General features: G+C 39.2%; 1 protein-coding gene across 4 annotated transcripts in view; it reads right to left on the bottom strand.

Moving 5' to 3' along the window:
• Positions 1 to 21,505, bottom strand: part of SH2D4A (SH2 domain containing 4A) — an 89,426-nt gene that overhangs the window by 9,553 nt on the left and 58,368 nt on the right. For all 4 annotated transcript variants that reach the window (XM_033226974.1, XM_033226991.1, XM_033226983.1 and 1 more), the window contains one exon: positions 17,412 to 17,542. In XM_033226974.1, the coding sequence (XP_033082865.1) occupies positions 17,412 to 17,542 (131 nt within the window). The remainder of the gene's footprint in view (positions 1 to 17,411; positions 17,543 to 21,505) is intronic.

Genomic DNA, 21,505 nt, shown 5'->3' with positions numbered 1-21,505 from the left:
TAAGTCAAGGATCAGAACTACTGACTCATCGGTCTGCTAAGATGTTAGACTGAAAGAAATTTTGGGAAGCCTCCATGACTCCTTCTTAATGCAACGTATTGAGTGACATACGCTCCATCTGGGGTGGTATCTGGTCCCCGTTTTGAAGGAGCTGTGCGTGACAAACTGTCAGGAGTAGAAGGGAAGTGGGGAGGAGTGGGACACAGGATTCTTCCTTAACAACCATCTCTAGGGAACGACAATTCCAGAGAATAACTACCTCCAGGATGTTCAGAGTGACCCTCTAAAGAGTCAGTGGAATGTATCAAAAAATGGAAGAAATCAAAATAGCTGAAGTGTGGCCAGGCATGGTGGCTCAGGCCTGTAATCCCAGCACTTTGGGAGGCCAAGGCGGGTAGATCACTTGAAGTCAGAAGTTCGAGACCAGCCTGACCAACATGGTCTCTACTAAAAATACAAAACTTAGCCAGGCATGGTGGCACATGCCTTGTAATTCCAACTACTCCTGAGGCAGAGGCAGGAGAATCGTCTGAACCTGGGAGGTGGAGGCTACAGTGAGCTGACATCATGTCACTGCACTCCAGCCTGGGTAGTGGAGAAAGAGTCTGTCTCAAAAACAAACAAACAGACAAACAAAAAAAACGCTGAAGGGTGAACTAGATTGCTATCCCACCAAAGTAAAGAGGATGTGCTTGCTAAGTAGCTTAAAATATATATAAAGTACTGGTTGGACCAAATCACCGGAAGGGCAGGTTCAGTTGTATGCCATGACAGCAAAAGACAGCTAAAAGAAACAACTCAAGATGGAGAGATTTCATCAAAAATCTAATTACATCTACATTTGAATAAGAGTGTTCATTAAATTTCAGAGGATTAATGATCAACTATTGATACATAAAGCAAATGTGTGCAATTTTGTTTAAAAATTGTTTATAATTGGAAAATTTCTAAATCCTAAACTTGTCTATACACAGATTTCTATCTTTCTGCCCATCTTCCCACTCCCAGTCCCTGCCAGTTTCTAAGCTCCAATATATTGCTTTATTTTTAGCAGAAGGAGGAAAATGTTGATAGAATGAAGAAATAAACCTGTGGTGTTCCAGACAGAACTTCAGATCTCAATTTTATTTATTCTTTGGCCCTGTCTTGGGGAACTTTAAAAGCATGTTAGTGGGTAAAATGAATGATGTATCTGCATACTTTGGAGACTCATCATCTGAAGCCAGAATAACTGGGATGACTCTTCAGTCAGCAGGATGTTAAGTTTGGCCAGAAGGACTTTCCTACATTATTTACTTAGTTTACAGATATTACAGACTATAAGGTCTTTCTTAAAGAATGCTGGAATCTGGCTATCAGATGCAAGAACCAAATGAATAAAACAAGCATGGCATTTGAAGGTCGAGACAGTCCCGACCTGAAAAAATGGTCGTTCAAGGACAATGGGATAAGAAGAGATAAAGGATGACAAAATCAGGCAGACTTAAGCAATAACAATATTTAGAAGATCATAAATCCAGAAAATGGGAGCTATTAACTTTAGAAACACTAAGACTCACCCCCATCTCTTTGCGCCATCCCTCCCAAACCCAAGCTCAACCTTAACCTGCAATGTCCTGCCAAACTTGCCCAAAAACCTTCATTCTCTGTTGGTGAAGGTGTTGACCCTCTGTCCTTCCAGATTACTGTTTGCTTCTGAGGTGGCCTCCTAGCTTTTAAAGACAGGCTCCAAATAAACACTTGTAGAAATAACATAGCGCAGTTTTTGCAGTAATTACAATCTATTCTATTGAAGTGCTGCTTACTTACACTGTTACTCAAAACAATAGGAAAAGAAAGGTAGGGGAACAGGAAAGATGGACTTAAACTGCACAATTCTGATAAATCAAAATAACAAACACCATGTATTAGGTACTATTCCAAGCACTTTACATAATATTAGCTGATTTACTTTATAAGAACAACCCTATGACATAGATAGATTAGTATTATCCTCATTTTACAGAGAAGAAAACTCAACTCAAAACTAGGTAATCTAGTCATTACATTTTAAAATCCCTCCCCCTTAATTTTTTCCCCCTTTTGGGAGCCAGACACTAAAGACTGGGACATTCAAAAATAATTTCATATAGGGAGAAAATCGTAACATGACTATTCATGGCCGTGGAAAGGTACAGGCTCAAAAAGGAGCTGTGAAGACCTTAAGTTTGTACCTCAGGCTGATCCTTGACATAGAGAAAGCCTGTAACAATAGAAACAAAAAAAATAGTAAGCCTTGGGGAAGAGGAAGAATCAGATTCCCAGAGTTACCACATTATTACATTCAAATACCCAGTTTTCAGCAAAAAATCACAATGCATGAAAATCCAAAGAAAAATATGGCCCATTCAAAGGAAAACAAATCAGAAACTGTCCTGGAATGAAAAAGACTCGATGACAGATCTACTCAAAGACTATGCATGCACAAAATGTAAATATAAAGAGAAAACCTAAAAAAAAAATATATAAGGAAGAAATCCTAGAGCTGAAAGTATAACTAAAATCAAAAATTCGCTAGAGGAATTCACAGGCAGATTTAAGTGGGCAGATGAAAGAATCACTGAACTTGAAGACAGGACAATGGACATTATCGAGTTTGAGGAACAGAAAGAATAAAATGAAAAGTGAACATAGCCTAAGGCACCTATGGAACGGCATCAAATGACCCAATATATGTTTTGTGGAACTATCAAAAGGAGAAGGAGGCAGAGAGAATATTTGAAGAAATAATGAAAACTCCCCAAATTTGATGAAAGACATTAATATAAACATCCAAGAAATTCAATGAAATCCAAGTGAGATGAACTTAAAAGAGACCCACACTGACATATGGTACAATCAAACTGTCAAAAGACAAAGATTGGCCAGATGTGGTGGCATGTGCCTATAGTCCCAGCTACTTGACAGGACTGAGGCAGGAAGACTGCTTGAACCTGGGAGGTCGAGGCTGTAGTGAGCCGAGATCACACCACTGTACTATAGCCAGGGTTACAGAGTGAGACTCTGTCTCAAAAAAAAAAAAAAAAAAAGAATCTTCAAAGCAGCAAGAGAGAAGCAACTCATCACATACAAGGGATGGTCAATAAGATTATCCCCAAATTTCTCATCACTAGTTTTGGAGAACAGAAAGCAGTGAGCCAATAAAGACGCTCCTCAACTTACCTTATGATGGGGGGGTTACATCCTTATACACCCAGCATAAGTTGAGAATACTGTCAGTCAAAAATTCACTTAATACATCTAACTTACTGAACATCATAACTTAGCCTAGCCTACCTTAAACATGGTCAGAATATTTACATTACCCTACAGTTTGGCAAAATCATCTAACACAAAAACCATTTTTAAAGTGAATATCCCATGCAATTTATTGAATATTGTACTGAAAGTGAAAACCAGAATGGTTGAACAGGTACTTGAAGTATGGTGTTTACTGAATGTGTATCACGTTCACACCATCATAAGGTAAAAAAATCATAAGTCAAACCATTGGAATTTTAGGACTATCTGCATATTCAAAATACTAAAAGAAAAAACAACTGTCAATCAAGAATCCTACTGATTCTTGATTCTTTTGGCCAATCCTGGAAAAACTGTCCTTTAAAAGTGGGAGACAAATTAAGACATTCCTGGGTAAACAAAAGCTAAGGAAGTTTGTTACCAGTAAACCTGCCATGCAAGAAGTGTCCAAGGATGCTACATGGTGAAATGAAAGGATGCAGACGGGTAACTCAAAGCCAAATGAAGAAACAAGTAACTCAATAAAGGTAAACACATAGGCAATTATAAAAGATAGTATTACAGTAACATGGTTATTATCAAAATTAATCCAGCAGCATATCAACAGGATCATATACCATACCAAGTAGGATTTATTCCTGGAATGCAAGATGGTACAATATATGAAAACTGATCAGTGTAATACACCGTATTAACAGAATAAACGAAAAAAATACATGCTCATCTCAGTGCAGAAAAAACATCCAACAACATGCAATACCCTATCATGATAAAAACTCAACAAACTAGGAAGAGAAGGAAACTACCTCAACATAGTAAAGGCCATGTATGAAAAACTCACAGCAAACATCATAGTTAGTACTGAATGACATTTCTTCTAAGATCAGGAATAAGGCAGGGATGCCCACTTTCGCCATTTCTATTCAACTATTCTTGGAAGTTCTAGCTACAGCAGTTAGATAAAATAAATAAAAGGTATCCAAATTAGAAAAGAAGAAGTAAAATTATCTCTGTTGTCAGATCATACAATCGTCTATGTAGAAAACCAGAAAGATTCCACAAAAAACTGTTAAAACTAATAAATGAATTAAATAAGGTGGCAGGATACACAGTCAATACACAAAAAATCAGTTGCATTTCTATACACTTGACAATGAACACTCTCAGAAGGAAATTACAAATCAAATTCCATTTACACTATCATCAAAAAGACTACTTAGGGCCGGGCACGGTGGCTCAAGCCTATAATCCCAGCACTTCGGTAGGCCAAGACAGGCGGATCACGAGGTCAGAAGATCGAGACCATTCTGGCTAACACGGTGAAATCCCATCTCTACTAAAAATACAAAAAATTAGCCGGGTGTGGTGGCGGGCACCTGTAGTCCCAGCTACATGGGAGGCTGAGGCAGGAGAATGGCGTGAACCTGGGAGGCGGAGCTTGCAATGAGTGGAGATCGCGCCACCGCACTCTAGCCTGGGTGACAGAGGGAGGCTCTGTCTCAAAAAAAAAAAAAAAAAAGGAAAAAGAATACTTAGAATTAACCAAGGAAGTGAAAGACTTATACAATGGAAACTACAAAACACTGATGACTAGGCACAGTGGCTCATGCTTGTAATCCCAGAAGTTTGGGAGGCTGAAGCAGGTGGATCACTTGAGGTCAGGAGTTTGATAACAGCCTGGCCAACATAGTGAAACCCTGTCTCAACTAAAAATACAAAAATTAGCCAGACATGGTAGTGGGTGCCTGTAATCCCAGCTACTTGGGAGGCTGAGATGGGAGAATTGCTTGAATCTGAGAGGCAGAGGTTGCAGTGAGCACAGATCACACCACTGCACTTCAGCATTCCAGCCCAGGCACCAGAGCAAGACTCTGTCTAAAAAAAAAAACAAAAACAAACAAACAACAACAACAAAACCAACTACAAAACATTGCTGAGATAAAGAAGACATAAGTAAATGAAAACACATCCCATGTTCATGGATCAGAGACTTAATAAAGATAACAATACTATTCAAAATGATATACAGATTCAATGTAATCTCTACCAAAATCTCAACGACACTTTTTGTAGAAGTAGAAAAACCTATCTAAAAATTAATGTGGAATCTTGAGACCCCAAATAATCAAAACAATCTTGAAAATAGAAGAAAAAACTAGAAGACTCACACATAGTCATTTCAAAACTTAATGCAATGCTATAGTAATCAAAACAATGTGGTACCAGCCTATACACAGACTTAAAGACCAATAGATTATAATAAAAAACCCAGAAGTAAAAATGCTTAGATGTGGTCAAATGAATTTTGACAAAGGGGCCAACACCATTCAATAGGGAAGGGGCAGTCATTTCAATAAATGGTGCTGGTAAAATTGGATAACCATGTGTGAAAGAATGAAGTTGGACCCTTATCTAACACCATATGTAAAAATTAACTCAAAAGGGATCAAAGACTTAAATGTAGGACCTAAACCTGGAACACTTTCAGAAGAAGACAGAGGGTCAAATCTTCACAACATTGGATTTGGCAGTGATTTCTTAGATACAACACCAAAAGCACCAGCAACACAAGAAAAAAATAGGCACATTGAACTTCATAAAAATTAAAGCATTTTATACATCAAAAGACAACAGATTAAAAAGGCAACCCATAAAACAGGCAAAAATATTTTTAAATTAGATATCTAATGAAGGATTGATACCCAAAATATACTGTATAGAGAACTCTTATAATTCAACAAGAACCCAATCCAAAACTGGGCAAAGAGTTCAAGTAAACATTTTTCAAAGAAGATATACAAATGGCCAATAAGCAAATGAAAAGGTGCTTAACATTACTAGTCATTAGGGAAATATAAATCAAAACCATAATGACATATGACCTCCCATCCTCTAGGATAGGTGCTATGAAATAGAGAAAAAAAAAAGAAAACAGTCATAGTGACTCATGCCTGTAATTTCAGTTCTTTGGGAGGCTGAGGAGGGAGGACTGCTTGAGGCCAGGCATTTCAGACCAGCCTGAGCAACAGTGAGGTCCTGGCTCTACCAAAAATTTAAAAATTAGCCAGACATGGTATTGCAGGCTTATAGTTCCAGCTGCTCAAGAGGCTGAGATGGGAAGATCACTTGAGCCTAGGAGTTTGAGACTGCAGTGAGCTATAATTGTGCCACTGTGCTCCAGCCTAGGCAACAGACAAAGACCTTGTCTCTTAAAAGAAAAAAAAAAAAGAAAAGAAAAAGAAAAATAACAAGTGCTGGCAAGGATGTGGAGGAACTGAAATTCTTGTGCACTGTTGGTGGAAAGGTAAAATAGTATAGCATAGCCACTGTTGGTGGGAAGGTAAAATAGTATAGCATAGCCACTATGGAAAACAGTATGGCCGGTTTCTACAAAGTTAAACCACAGAATTACCCTATGATCCTGAAATTCCAATTCCATTGGGTAAATACCCAAAAGAACTGAAAGCAGACTCTCTGAGAGATATTTCTACACCTGTGTTCTCAGCAGCGCTATTCACAATACCTGAAACATGGAAGCAACAGATAATGGGTAAGCAAAATGTGGTCCATCCATAGAATGGAATATTATTCTACTTCAAAAACGAAGGAAATTCTGACATACATGACAACATGAATAAATCTTGAGGACATGATACTAAATGAAATAAACCAGTCACAAAAAGACAAATACTGTACAATTCTACTTAGACGAGATATTTAGAATAGTCAAAATGTAAAGACCATCGAGGCTAGGAAGAAACTGCATCAACTAACGAGCAAAATAACCAGTTAATATCATAATGGCAGGATCAAGTTCACACATAACAATATTAACCTTAATGTTAATGGACTAAATGATCCAATTAAAGACACAGACTGGCAAACTGGATAAAGAGTCAAGACCCATCAGTCTGCTGTATTCAGGAGACCCATCTCACATGCAGAGACATACATAGGCTCAAAATAAAGGGATGGAGGAAGATCTACCAAGCAAATGGAAAACAAGAAAAAGCAGGGTTGCAATCCTCGTCTCTGATAAAACAGACTTTAAACCATCAAGATCAAAAGAGACAAAGAAGGCCATTACATAATGGTAAAGGGATCAATTCAACAGGAAGAGCTAACTATCCTAAATATATGCACCCAATACAGGAGCACCCAGATTCATAAAGCAAGTACTTACAGACTTACAAAGAGACTTAGACTCCCATACAATAATAATGGGAGACTTCAACACTCCACTGTCAACATTAGACAGATCAACGAGACAGAAAGTTAACAAGGATATCCAGGAACTGAACTCATCTCTGCACCAAGCGGACCTAATAGACATCTATAGAACTCTCCACCCCAAATCAACAGAATATACATTCTTCTCAGCACCACATCACACTTATTCCAAAATTGACCACATAATTGGAAGTAAAGCACTCCTCAGCAAATGTAAAAGAACAGAAATTACAACAAACTGTCTCTCGGACCACAGTGCAATCAAACTAGAACTCAGGACTAAGAAACTCAATCAAAACCGCTCAACTACATGGAAACTGAACAACCTGCTCCTGAATGACTACTGGGTACATAACGAAATGAAGGCAGAAATAAAGATGTTCTTTGAAACCAATGAAACAAAGATACAACATACCAGAATCTCTGGGACACATTTAAAGCAGTGTGTAGAGGGAAATTTATAGCACTAAATGCCCACAAGAGAAAGCAGGAAAGATCTAAAATTGACACTCTAACATCACAATTAAAAGAACTAGAGAGGCAAGAGCAAACACATTCAAAAGCTAGCAGAAGACAAAAATAACTATGATCAGAGCAGAACTGAAGGAGATAGAGACACAAAAAACCCTCCAAAAAATCAATGAATCCAGGAGTTGTTTTTCTGAAAAGATCAACAAAATTGACAGACTGCTAGCAAGACTAATAAAGAAGAAAAGAGAGAAGAATCAAATAGACACAATAAAAATGATAAAGGGGATATCACCACGGACCCCACAGAAATACAAACTACCATCAGAGAATACTATAAACACCTCTACGCAAATCACGAGAATCTAGAAGAAATGGATAATTTCCTGGACACTTACACTCTTCCAAGACTAAACCAGGAAGAAGTTGAATCCCTGAATAGACCATAGCAGGCTCTCAAATTGAGCAATAATTAATAGCCTACCAACCAAAAAAAGTCCAGGACCAGATGGATTCACAGCTGATTCTACCAGAGGTACAAGGAGGAGCTGGTACCATTCCTTCTGAAACTATTCCAATCAATTGAAAAAGAGGGAATCCTCCCTAACTCATTTTATGAGGCCAACATCATCCTGATACCAAAGCCTGGCAGAGACACAACAAAAAAAGAGAATTTTAGACCAATATCCCTGATGAACATCGATGCAAAAATCCTCAATAAATACTGGCAAACCGGATTCAGCAGCACATCAAAAAGCTTATCCACCATGATCAAGTGGGCTTCATCCCTGGGATGCAAGGCTGGTTCAACATTTGCAAATCAATAAACGTAATCCAGCATATAAACAGAACCAAAGACAAGAACCACATGATGATCTCAAATGCAGAAAAGGCTTTTGACAAAATTCAACAGCCCTTCATGCTAAAAACGCTCAATAAATCGGTATTGATGGAACGTACCTCAAAATAATAAGAGCTATTTATGACAAACCCACAGCCAATATCATACTGAATGGGCAAAAACGGAAAATTCCCTTTGAAAACTGGCACAAGACAGGGATGCCCTCTCTCACCACTCCTATTCAACATAGTCTTAGAAGTTCTGGCTAGGGCAATCAGGCAAGAGAAAGAAATCAAGGGTATCCAGTTAGGAAAAGAAGAAGTCAAATTGTCCCTGTTTGCAGATGACATGATTGTATATTTAGAAAACCCCATTGTCTCAGCCCAAATCTCCTAAGCTGATAAGCAACTTCAGCAAAGTCTCAGGATACAAATTAATGTGCAAAAATCACAAGCATTCTTATACACCAGTAACAGACAAACAGAGAGCCAAATCATGAATGAACTTCCATTCACAATTGCTTCAAAGAGAATAAATACCTAGGAATCCAACTTACAAGGGATGTAAAGGACCTCTTCAAGGAGAACTACAAACCACTGCTCAGTGAAATCAAAGAGGACACAAACAATGGAAGAACATACCATGCTCATGGATAGAAGAATCAATATCGTGAAAATGGCCATACTGCCCAAGGTGATTTATAGATTCAATGCCATCCCCATCAAGCTACCAACTTGACTTCTTCACAGAATTGGAAAAAACGGCTTTAAAGTTCATATGGAACCAAAAAGAGCCCGCATTGCCAAGACAATCCTAAGTCAAAAGGACAAAGCTGGAGGCGTCACGCTACCTGACTTCAAACTATACTACAAGGCTACAGTAACCAAAACAGCATGGTACTGGTACCACAACAGAGATATAGACCAATGGAACAGAACAGAGTCCTCGAAATAATACCACACATCTACACCATCTGATCTTTGACAAACCTGAGAGAAACAGAAATGGGGAAAGGATTCCCTATTTAATAAATGGTGCTGGGAAAATTGGCTAGCCATAAGTAGAAAGCTGAAACTGGATCCTTTCCTTACTCCTTATACAAAGATTAATTCAAGATGGATTAGAGACTTAAATGTTAGACCTAATACCATAAAAACCCTAGAAGAAACCTAGGTAGTACCATTCAGGACATAGGCATGGGCAAGGACTTCATGTCTAAAAAACACCAAAGCAATGGCAGCAAAACCAAAATTGACAAATGGGATCTAATTAAACTAAAGAGCTTCTGCACAGCAAAAGAACTACCATCAGAGTGAACAGGCACCTACAGAATGGGAGAAAATTTTTGCAATCTACTCTCTCTGACAAAGGGCTAATATCCAGAATCTACAAAGAACTCAAACAAATTTACAAGAAAAAACAACACCCCATCAAAAAGTGGGCAAAGGATATGAACAGACATTTCTCAAAAGAAGACATTCATACAGCCAACAGACACATGAAAAATGCTCATCATCACTCGCCATCAGAGAATGCAAATCAAAACCACAATGAGATACCATCTCACACCAGTTAGAATGGCAATCATTAAAAAGTCAGGAAACAACAGGTCTTGGAGAGGATGTGGAGAAATAGGAACACTTTTACACTGTTGGTGGGATTGTAAACTAGTTCAACCATTATGGAAAACAGTATGGCATTCCTCAAGGATCTAGAACTAGATGTACCATATGACCCAGCCATCCCACTACTGGGTATATACCCAAAGTATTATAAATCATGCTGCTATAAAGACACATGCACACGTATGTTTATTGCGGCACTATTCACAATAGCAAAGACTTGGAATCAACCCAATGTCCATCTGTGACAGACTGGATTAAGAAAATGTGACACATATACACCATGGAATACTATGCAGCCATAAAAAAGGATGAGTTTGTGTCCTTTGTAGGGACATGGATGCAGCTGGAAACCATCATTCTTAGCAAACTATCACAAGAACAGAAACCAAACACCGCATGTTCTCATTCATAGGTGGAACTGAACAATGAGATCACTTGGACTCGGGAAGGGGAACATCACACACTGGGCCTATCATGGGGGGGAGGGGGGAGGGATTGCATTGGAGTTATACCTGATATGAATGATGAATTATGGTGCTGACGAGTTGATGGGTGCAGCACACCAACATGGCCCAAGTATACATATGTAACAAACCTGCACGTTATGCACATGTACCCTAGAACTTAAAGTATAATAAAAAAAAAATTAAAAAAATTAAAAAAAAAAATCATAGAGAAAGAAAGCACGTGGTAGTTGCCAGGGACTGGGGGTTGGTGGTGAATGGAACATTATTAAATGGGTAGTTTCAGTTTTACAAGGTGCAAAGACTTCTGCAGATGGATGGTGGTAATAGCTGCACAACTTTTGTTTTGTTTTGTTTTGTTTGAGGCAGGGTCTGGCACTATCTTCCAGGCTAGAGTGCATGGTGTGATCTTGGCTCACTGCAACCTCTGCCTCCTAGACTCAAGCTATCCTCCTGCATTAGCCTCCCAGGCAGCTAGGACTATAGGCATGCACCACCATGCCTGGCAAATTTTTTTTGTGTTTTTTTTTTTTTTTTTTTTTGTAGAGATGGAGTTTGCCAGTTTGAGTTGTTAGTCTCAAACTCCTGGGCTCAGGGATCTATCTGCCTTGGCCACCCAATGTGCTGGGATTATAGGTGGGAGCCACCACAAGTGGCCAATTGTACAATATTATGGATGTATTTAACACTGAATAGTACACTTAAAAATGGTTGTCCCAGCACTTTGGGAGGCCGAGGCGGGTGGATCACCTGAGGTCAGGAGTTCAGGACCAGCCTGGCCAACATGATGAAACTCCATCTCTACTAAAAATACGAAAATTAGCCAGTCTTGGTAACAAGTGCCTGTAATCCCAGCTACTCAGGAGGCTGAGGCAGGAGAATTGCTTGAATCCGGGAGGCAGAGGTTATGGTATGCCCAAGATCATGCCACTGCACTCCAGCCTGGGCAACGAGAGTGAGACTCTGTCTCAAAACAATAACAACAAAATGGTTAAGGTGGTAAATTTTATATAGTACATACTTTTACATAATAAAGTCGCCATGTCTCATATTATATGCAAAAATAAATTATGGGTGGATTGTGCGTGACACAACAAGCAAAAATCATAAAGGAAAAATAGCTAAATTTAACCTCATTGAAATGAAAAACTCCTCTCCCTTAAAATGTGTCAAAAGACAAGTCACAAACTAGGAGGATATATATGTAATTCATATGATTGACAAAGGATCAGTATCTACAATATATAAAATCCTACAGGTCAATATAAAAAATCAATTCACGGCCGGGCGCGGTGGCTCAAGCCTGTAATCCCAGCACTTTGGGAGGCCAAGGTGGGCGGATCACGAGTTCAGGAGATCGAGACCCTCCTGGCTAACACGGTGAAACCCCGTCTCTACTAAAAATACAAAAAACTAGCCGGGCGCGGTGGCGGGCGCCTGTAGTCCCAGCTACTCGGAGGCTGAGGCGGGAGAATGGCGTGAACCCGGGAGGCGGAGCTTGTAGTGAGCTGAGATCCGGCCACTGCACTCCAGCCTGGGCGACAGAGCGAGACTCCGTCTCAAAAAAAAAAAAAAAAAAAAAATCAATTCACTAGAAAAATGGTCAAAAGATCTGTGTAAGTAATTACAGAAGACCTACTTATCCAGCCAGTAAAATATGAGCTCAATCTCACTATAAATTAGTACAAATTAAAATAAGATTCCACTGTGCACCCGTAAGAGGAATGGAAAATCAAAATCTGGCAGTATCAAGAACTGGCAAGTACACAGGGAAACAAAAATTCTCAAGTACAGCTGGTAGGAGTATATACTGGTATAATCAGTTTCATGGGCATTTAGCAATATGCAGTATAATTAAAGATGCACATATCCTACCTCCTAGTAATTCTGCCTCTAAATATATACTCTGAAGAAATGATCATGTTTACAGCGAGACATGTTCAAGGGTGTACACCACATCATTTTCTGTAATAGCAAAAATGTTACAGCAAATGTAGAAGAGATGAATAATGATACATGTGTATCATGTGTGTATACATATATTTTATATATATATATATATATATATAAAATAAAACACCACATGATAGGTAAAATGAATGAGCCTGTCTATACGTATAAGCAAGGACAAATCCCAATAACAATGTTGGAAGAAAACATTACATGTAACATGATCCCATTTAAATGTTAAGCACAACACTGTATATTTTCATTACAATACATATGTTTACAGCATAACATCAAGATGGAAATCACAGCTTCAGAAGAGCAGTTCACCCTTGGAGAAGGAGACAAGGAAAGGAAATGGGATCAAAAAGTAACAAAGGGCCCCTTAATTCTATATGGCAGGATTTTCTTTTCCTTTTTTTTTTTTTTTTTTTGAGATGGAGTCTTACTCTGCTGCCCAGCCCAGGCTGGAGTACAGTAGTGCCATCTAGGCTGATTGCCAGCTCTGTCTCCAGCGTTCAAGCGATTTTCCTGCCTCAGTCTCCCAAGTAGCTGGAACTACAGGTGCCTGCCAGCACATCCAGATAATTTTTATATTTTTAGTAGAGACAGGGTTTTGCCTTGTTAGCCAGGCTGGTCTCAAACTCCTGACCTCAAGTGATCTGCCTGCCTCAGCCTCTCAAAAGCACTGGGATTACAGGTATGAGCCACCACGCCTGCCCTGGCAAGTTTTATTTCTTAAGAAAAACAGATATGAAGTAAATATGGCTGTTAATATTCACTGTACCTGGAGAATAGATATAACATTTGTTATATCACTGGTGTTGTATTTTTCTTGGTACTTTCTTTGTGTTTAAAATATTTCATAAGAAAAATCATTTTTTAATGAAAAGGGAAAAAATTAAAATTTGTATGATCTCTTTCATGCCTGTGGTTTTGAGGATTTCTGAGATTATTTTGCCTGATTACACTGAGAACTTAAATCTAGCTTCATTAAGGAGACAACTAACTGCTCAACTCAACGGTGTCTATTGCAAGCAGACCAGCACAGTCTCACCAAGAAAGTTGCCTCCATGGTTAATTTTATGGGTCAACTTGACTGGGCCATGGTCCCAGATATTTGGTCAAAAATTATTCTGGATGTCTCTGGGAAGAATTTTTTGGATGAGATTTGTTTTATTATTATTATTATTATTATTATTATTATTATTGAGACAGAGTATCACTCTGTTGCCCAGGCTGGAGTACAATGGCGTGATCTCAGCTCACTGTAACCTCTGCCTCCTGGATTCAAGCAATTCTCCTGCCTCAGCCACCCGAGTAGCTGCAATTACAAGTGTGCACCACCATGTCCACCTAATTTTTGTATTTTTAGTAGAGATGGGGTTTTGCCCTGTTGGTCAGGCTGGTCTCAAACTCCTGACCTCAAGTGAGCCACCCGCCGCGGCCTCCCAAAGTGCTGTGATTATAGGCATGAGCCACTGCACCTGGCCTTGGATGAGATTTAAATGGGAGGACTTGGAGTAAAGCAGATTACCCTCCATAATGTGTGTGGGTTTTGTCCAGTCAGTTGAAGGCCTTACTATGACAAAGGCTGACCTCCCCTGAGCGGGAAGGGACGCTGCCAGCAGGAGGCATTTGGATGGAAAAGGCTATTCCTCCCCACATGTCCAGCCTTCCCTTCTACCCTGTCAGATTTGGGACTTACCAAGCCTCTATAATCACGCCAGTCAATTCCTTAAGAAGTCAGCCAAAGGAAGGCATGCAGGAAGAGCAACTGCAAGAACCCTAAGGTAGAGACAAGTGTGGTGTGTCTGAGGGATGGAAGGCAGGCCTGGAGAGGTGACCAAGGCAGGGACAGTGGCTTGAGATGGGTCTGGAGCAACAGACAGGGGAAGATCAAGTAGGCATTGTGGATCACAGGGAGGAGTTTGGAACATTTTCATTGTAATTCTTCAATTTACAATTGTGTAAGTTTATGGGATACCAGGTGATGTTATGATTTATGAACCCAATGTGGAATAATTAAATCAAACTAATTAACACATCCATCACCTAAAATACTTAGCGTTTTTTTTTTTCTGGTAAGAACATTGGAAATTTACTCTTTTGGCACTTTTGAAACATACAATACTCTATTAACTACATTTATCATGCTGTGAAATACAACGCTCTGTTCTCTTCTCTGCTTCCCTAACCCTCCCCATCCCCGATGTTCCTTCTCTCCATTGATAGCCCAGCCACCTTCCTCCCAGCCACAAAAGCCAGAAATCCAATAGTCTTCTTCAATCCCTTTGTCCTCTCCTACTCACTCCCACATCCTCACCTCAAGCTTAATTGAGAGAAAAAGATGAAAGTATAAAACTTGGTGGGATGAAAAATTAGGCAACCAAAATAGCATCTTACGAAGGGTAATTCATGGTGGATGTGACAAAGGAAAGAAGATAATAAACCTACAAAGGGCTACCATTTTAATATTTCAGAATAGGTTTCCTAGTGATAATTATATTTCAAGAAGATAAGATGTGATGCATATTCTCTTTATCCTGAAAATGTGAAATTGTATCTTCTTGAAACTGAAAATAGAGATGTATACTGACTATGTGACTATGTCCTGGTTATTAACTATACAGCTTTTTTTTTAAATTTTGCTTATGAGTCTGAAAAATATGTGTATAAGTGAAAATAAATTGAAAATAAGCACACCTGAGTGAGTTACTTTATGTAAAACTCAAGAGTCATATTTTTTAACCAAAGCTCCAACTCGATTTTTAGTCTGTGTCTTCCTAGCTTTCAGCCTTTCTTTTTTTTTTTTTTTTGAGACAGAGTCTCGCTCTGTCGCCCAGGCTGGAGTGCAGTGGCTGGATCTCAGCTCACTGCAAGCTCCGCCTCCCGGGTTCACGCCATTCTCCTGCCTCAGCCTCCCGAGTAGCTGGGACTACAGGCGCCCGCCATGTCGCCCGGCTAGTTTTTTGTATTTTTAGTAGAGACGGGGTTTCACCGTGTTAGCCAGGATGGTCTCGATCTCCTGACCTCGTGATCCGCCCGTCTCGGCCTCCCAAAGTGCTGGGATTACAGGCTTGAGCCACCGCGCCCGGCCGCTTTCAGCCTTTCAAATAGAACGGCCTGTTAAAGTCCCAGGATTTTTAATAACAACTGACATTTTCCATTTCTTACTCCCTGCTGTTAAAAAAACTACCAATCTTATAATCAGAGATGACAGCCTCTTCTGTCCAAAGACACAGAAACTACAAAGTGGCTGATTTCCTCAGTGCTTATTTTAAAAAGGAAAGCAAGGCATTATCAGACAGCTGAGACAGCCACGGCTAATGCATAATTGCCCCACGTTCTTTCTGTTCATCTCTGACACCATCATCTCTTCCCCAGTGTCTTCAAGCAGAAAGGAAGGAGGCTTGCAACTTCATCCTGGGAAGGAGAAGGGACTCCTCTGGGATGGACACTTAACGAACTCTGAATCGCCAAAGAACAAATACTTCCAAGAGAAGCCAGACAGTTCTGCTGTGACGGCAGACAGACAGTTCCTCAGTGACGCCAGACAGACAGTTCCGCTGTGACATTCTGACCACACAAGCAGCACTTTCGGAGAAAGCCTATCACAAATAACTATTCCTTTTAGAAAGTTTCCCATGCTATGTGTTTGGGAGTTTACTTTTTGTGGTATATTTATGTGTGAGATGATGCTACTTCAAGGAAAGATGTCTTAAACATAATTCAAACCAAGACATCCTGAGGACAAACAGACTCTGGGAGGGGACCGTATTTTTGTTTTAAAGCACCTTTTGTTGTCTACATAGCCAATCAGTCCAATTCAACCATGGACCTTATGGAAGTCAACTGAGGCAAGAAGCCACTCACTTCTCTTGAGATCCAGGAAACAGAGAGGTCTGTGAAGTATCCGCTGGGTGGAAGAGGGGCTTGAATCAAGTTTCTTTAGTCAAATACAGAAAATGTTTACTAACTGGTATCTGCTCAGGATCCAACCACCTATGTTGCACACTCAACTACATACTGGAAACAAGGGATCAAAGCCAGTTTTCACTTACAAGATCACAAAGTTCAACTCCTTCATTTAACAGACGGGGAAAATGAGACTTAGATAAATTGGTTTCCTCCAGAAAAAAACAATGATTTGTTCAAGGTTGCTCAGCCACTGTCCTGTCCAACACCTTCCCACCCCCATAACTGTGTCTCCCTCGATGGAAGGAAAATGTGGCCATATGATGGAAGTTGCAATCAAACCACCGAGTGGTAAGTCACCAGGAATACCACTTCTCCCTCCCGCCCTACGGGTTTTATTTGTGGCGATAAATCTATCCCACAGTGAATCCAGTGCCCATGAATGCTGACTGCCTTCTAAAAAGGCATGAGAATGCAGCTTACTGAGGCGTCTTTGAAACACTGCTTTGTGAAAATAATCTGAAAGACTCTTTTTGGGCAGCACCGATAAATGGAAGCTTTTATTCTGTCTTCCTGGTGGATTAGCACAGCTTCATCCGCCCTGAGACGAAACACCATTGAGGAAATCTCTGCACTCACCATGGAACCAGGGGGCTATGGTGTCTGAAGCTTTCTGGTAGCCTGCTCGAAGTGGTAGCTGCTCCTCTTTAAACCACCGGATGATGTCCTCTTGGGCAGAGCTGGACACTGTCCTCACCACTCCCTGATTTCTGTTATTTATAAAAGTTTTTCAAGTTAGATTTAACTAATTTGAAAATAATGCCCTCAAAAGTCATATATACATACACACACACACATAGATATGCATATATATACATGCATGTCTACAGACACCAGAGGTGCTTTATACATACAAATATATATACATGCAAATATATATATGTGTGCGTGTGTGTGTGTGTGTGTGTGTGAGAGAGAGAATGGGAGGGAGAGAGAATGGGAGGGAGAGATAATTACATACATTTCAAGATCTAATTCAATGACCTCAGCTAACAGGAGGCTGGACCCCCTACACACCACCATTATACACCTCCTCAAGGGCAGAAGAGGAAGGAATATAAATCTGTGTCACTTGTCCTTCCAGTCTTAAAGGGCTAGTTATGGGAATGATCCACTGCTGTGTTAACACATAGATTTAAATTCATTTGTATAGGAGTTAGAAGCTTCACTAACTTTCAATTAACATCTGAAAAAATAAGCACTAAAAAGTAAAATACACTTTTACCCCAGCACATTTTGCTGGAAAGCATGTATTTGCAAACAAAAGAAATCAAATGCAGTAAGACAGATTTCTTTCCTAATGTTTGCATTATTTTGTTTACTCTTCTTTCTCTTTCCACTAACCTCCCTGACTTGCTTTCTCCTTTTCCACCCTTTGATGACATTTAGTTCTGCTAAAAAAAAAAAAAAAAAAAGAAAGAAATATAAAGTAAAAGGAAGAAGAGTATTTGAAGTTTGGTAAGACAAAGATACAGGTAGCAGAATCATTCTGAAACAGATTCAGTAGCAGAACTTAATTTCTAGGATGTAAGTCAATTTCTACTACAAAGAGTAACCTTGCAACGTAATAAACAGACTTCCAAGTCCTACTCAACAGCCTACTAATTTTGAGCAGAATTCAATTTAAACACAACACAACCACCACTGCAGTCAGTGAACTATCCTGTCTGTAGAAGCACCTGCTGGGAGACAAGCATCTCTTTGAGCCAATGAGATGGGCTCTCCAGACACCTTCCATAAACAGATACTGAGGGGGTCCAGTATCAGCTCCATCCCCTCTCACTGAAGTCAAGGAACTACCCATTCCCTGCAGGGATCCACTAGGAGACACACTTGTCTGGGTCATTAAAACAGTCTTCTGTACTGGAGTCCCTGACCAGCTTCCCTACACAGCCCTTGTACCCTCCTTGAGTTCTTCCTCAGGTCCATCAAGGAGGGAGAGCTGTGTAAATCATAGAGCCCTTGGGAGACTGGCAGCAAGCCTGGGCTTCGAGCGCCCTCTAGTGCTGAGATGGCTGCATTGGTCACAGGCTCAGCAAACATCAGTCGGCTTAGAATTTCTGGAAGGGCCTCTGTAAGACAGGCACAAATAAAGCCAGGCTGTGGAGAGTGGAATAAAAGCCTAATCCTTAAATGTGCAGATATTGTCACACATACACAAGCATCAAGAAGATTCAAGAAAATATGACCTCACCCAGTGCAGAAAATAAGATACCAAGAGGTTGAGCCTAAAGTCATAGAGATGTGTGATCTCTGAAACAATTCAAAATAGCTGTTTTAAGGAAGCTTAACAAACTTCAAGAAGGAACAGAGAGTCAATTCAAAAATGTATCAGGGAAATTTAGCAGAAAGACTGAAGTAATTTTAAAAAATCAAATCCTGGAGCTGAAAAAGGCAATAAATAAAATGAAAAATGCAACAGAGGGTTTCAACAGCACACCTGATCAAATGGAAGAAATAATTAATGAGGCAGAAGACAGGCTATTTGAAAATACACAGATCATAGAAAAGAATGACATGAAGAAAGCTTCTGGGGTCTGTGGGACAACATCAAAAGAGCAAATATTGGAGTTACTAAAGAGGGAATTCAGGAAGACAAAGGCGTTAAAAGCTTATGCAAAGAAACAACAGAAAACTTCCCAAACCTGGAAAAAAATTAATAGCCAAGCATAAGAAGGTCAAAGGTCACCAATCAGATTCAACCTACATAGGAATACCCCAAGACATGCTATAATAAAACCCTCAGAGTGCAAAGACAAATACAGGATCCTAAAAGCAGCTAAAGAAACAAATAACATATAAGACAGATCCAACATACTCGATAGCAGACTTCTCAGAAGAAACCTTACAGGCCAGAAAGAAGCGAGATGATACATGCTGAGCACTGAAGGAAAAAAAAATGCAACCAAGAATACTGCACACAGCAAAGTATTCCTTCAGAAAAAGAGAGATAAAGATTGTTCCAGACAAACAGAAGCTTAGGGAATTTACCACTATCAGACATGTCCTATAAGAAATGCTAAAAAATAGTTCTTCAAACATAAACAGGATGCTACCATGATTTTTGTTCTAATACTATCATCATGATGTGTAAACCACTTATAGCTTCAATATGAGACTAAAAAGTGAACTACCAAAAATAACTTCAATAATTTCAGATACATAATATAAAAATGTAAATCATCACATCAAAAATACAAAATGCAAGGAGAGAATGGAGGTAAAGTATACAGTGTTTTTGTTTCTTTCCTTCACAAAGTTAAGTTTGTAAGTCTCTAAAATAACTTGTTATAACTATAGGATGTTTTCTGTAAGTCTTATAGTAACCACAAAGCAAAAACCTGTAACAGATACACCAGAAATAAAAAGCAAGGGACCAAAACGTACTACTAGAGAAAAGTGCCTAACAGCAAAGACCATAAAAGAAGAAAGGATCTACAGAATAACTAGAAAATAAGAAAGAAAATAGCAATAGTAAACCCTTACGCATCAATAATTACCTTGAATATCAATGGATAAATTATCCAATTAAAAGGCATAGAGTGGCTAGATAAAAATAAAACAAGACCAAATTATATGTTGCCTACAAGGGGTTAACTTCACCTGTAAGGACATGCATAGTCCGAAAGGGAAAGAATGGGGAAAAAAAGGTTGTATGCAAATGGAAACCAAAAGACAACAGGGGTAGCTATATTTATATCATATAAAATAGACCTGAAGCTGAAAACTGTAAGAAGAGACAAAGAAGGCCAGTATACAATGATAAAGAGTTCAATACAGCAAGAACAGTTATAAATATATATGTACTCAATTAACATAGAAGCACTTAAATTTAGAAAGTAGATATTAATAGACCTAAATTGGGAGAAAGACTGCAATACAACAATAGTAGAGGACTTCAACACCCCACTTTTAACAATGAACAGATCATACCAACAGAAAATCAACAATTAAACCACACTCTAGAAGGTGCCTAACAGACGTTTACAGACTATTCTGTCAACCAGCTGCAGAATACACAGTATCTCAACAGCAAATAGAATACTCTCCAGGAATATGTTAGGCCATAAAACAATTCTTAAATTGTTTTAAGTTAAAACTTACAAAGAAATCAGTAATAGGAGGAAAACTAGAAACAAATATGTGGAAATTAAACATGCTCCTGAACAACCAATGGGTCAATAAATAAATTTCAAAAACCAAAAATTTTCTTGAAACGAATGAAAATGGAAACAACATACCAAATCCTATGGGATACAGCAAAAGCAGTTCTACGAGTGATGTTTATTCCAATAAACACATATATCAAAAAAGCAGATCTCAAATAAGTATTTATTGTCGAACCACAAGAACTAGAAAAACAAGAACAAACTTGACACAACATTGGTTGAAGGAAATATAATAAAGGTCAGAGCAAAAATAGATAAAATAGAGACTAAAGAACCATAAGAAATACAAATGAAATGAAGAGTTGGTTTTAATCGACAAACATTTAGCTACACAAAGAAAGAGATGACTCGGCCGGGTGCGGTGGCTCAAGCCTGTAATCCCAGCACTTTGGGAGGCCAAGACAGGCGGATCACAAGGTCAGGAGATCGAGACCATCCTGGCTAACACGGTGAAACCCCGTCTCTACTAAAAAATCCAAAAAACTAGCCAGGCGAGGTGGTGGG

Source organism: Trachypithecus francoisi, unplaced genomic scaffold, assembly GCF_009764315.1.
Source record: "Trachypithecus francoisi isolate TF-2019V2 unplaced genomic scaffold, Tfra_2.0 Contig01440, whole genome shotgun sequence".
Classification (NCBI taxonomy): domain Eukaryota; kingdom Metazoa; phylum Chordata; class Mammalia; order Primates; family Cercopithecidae; genus Trachypithecus; species Trachypithecus francoisi.
Note: the sequence above shows the minus strand (reverse complement) of the source record. Positions and strands in the feature narration are given on the sequence as shown.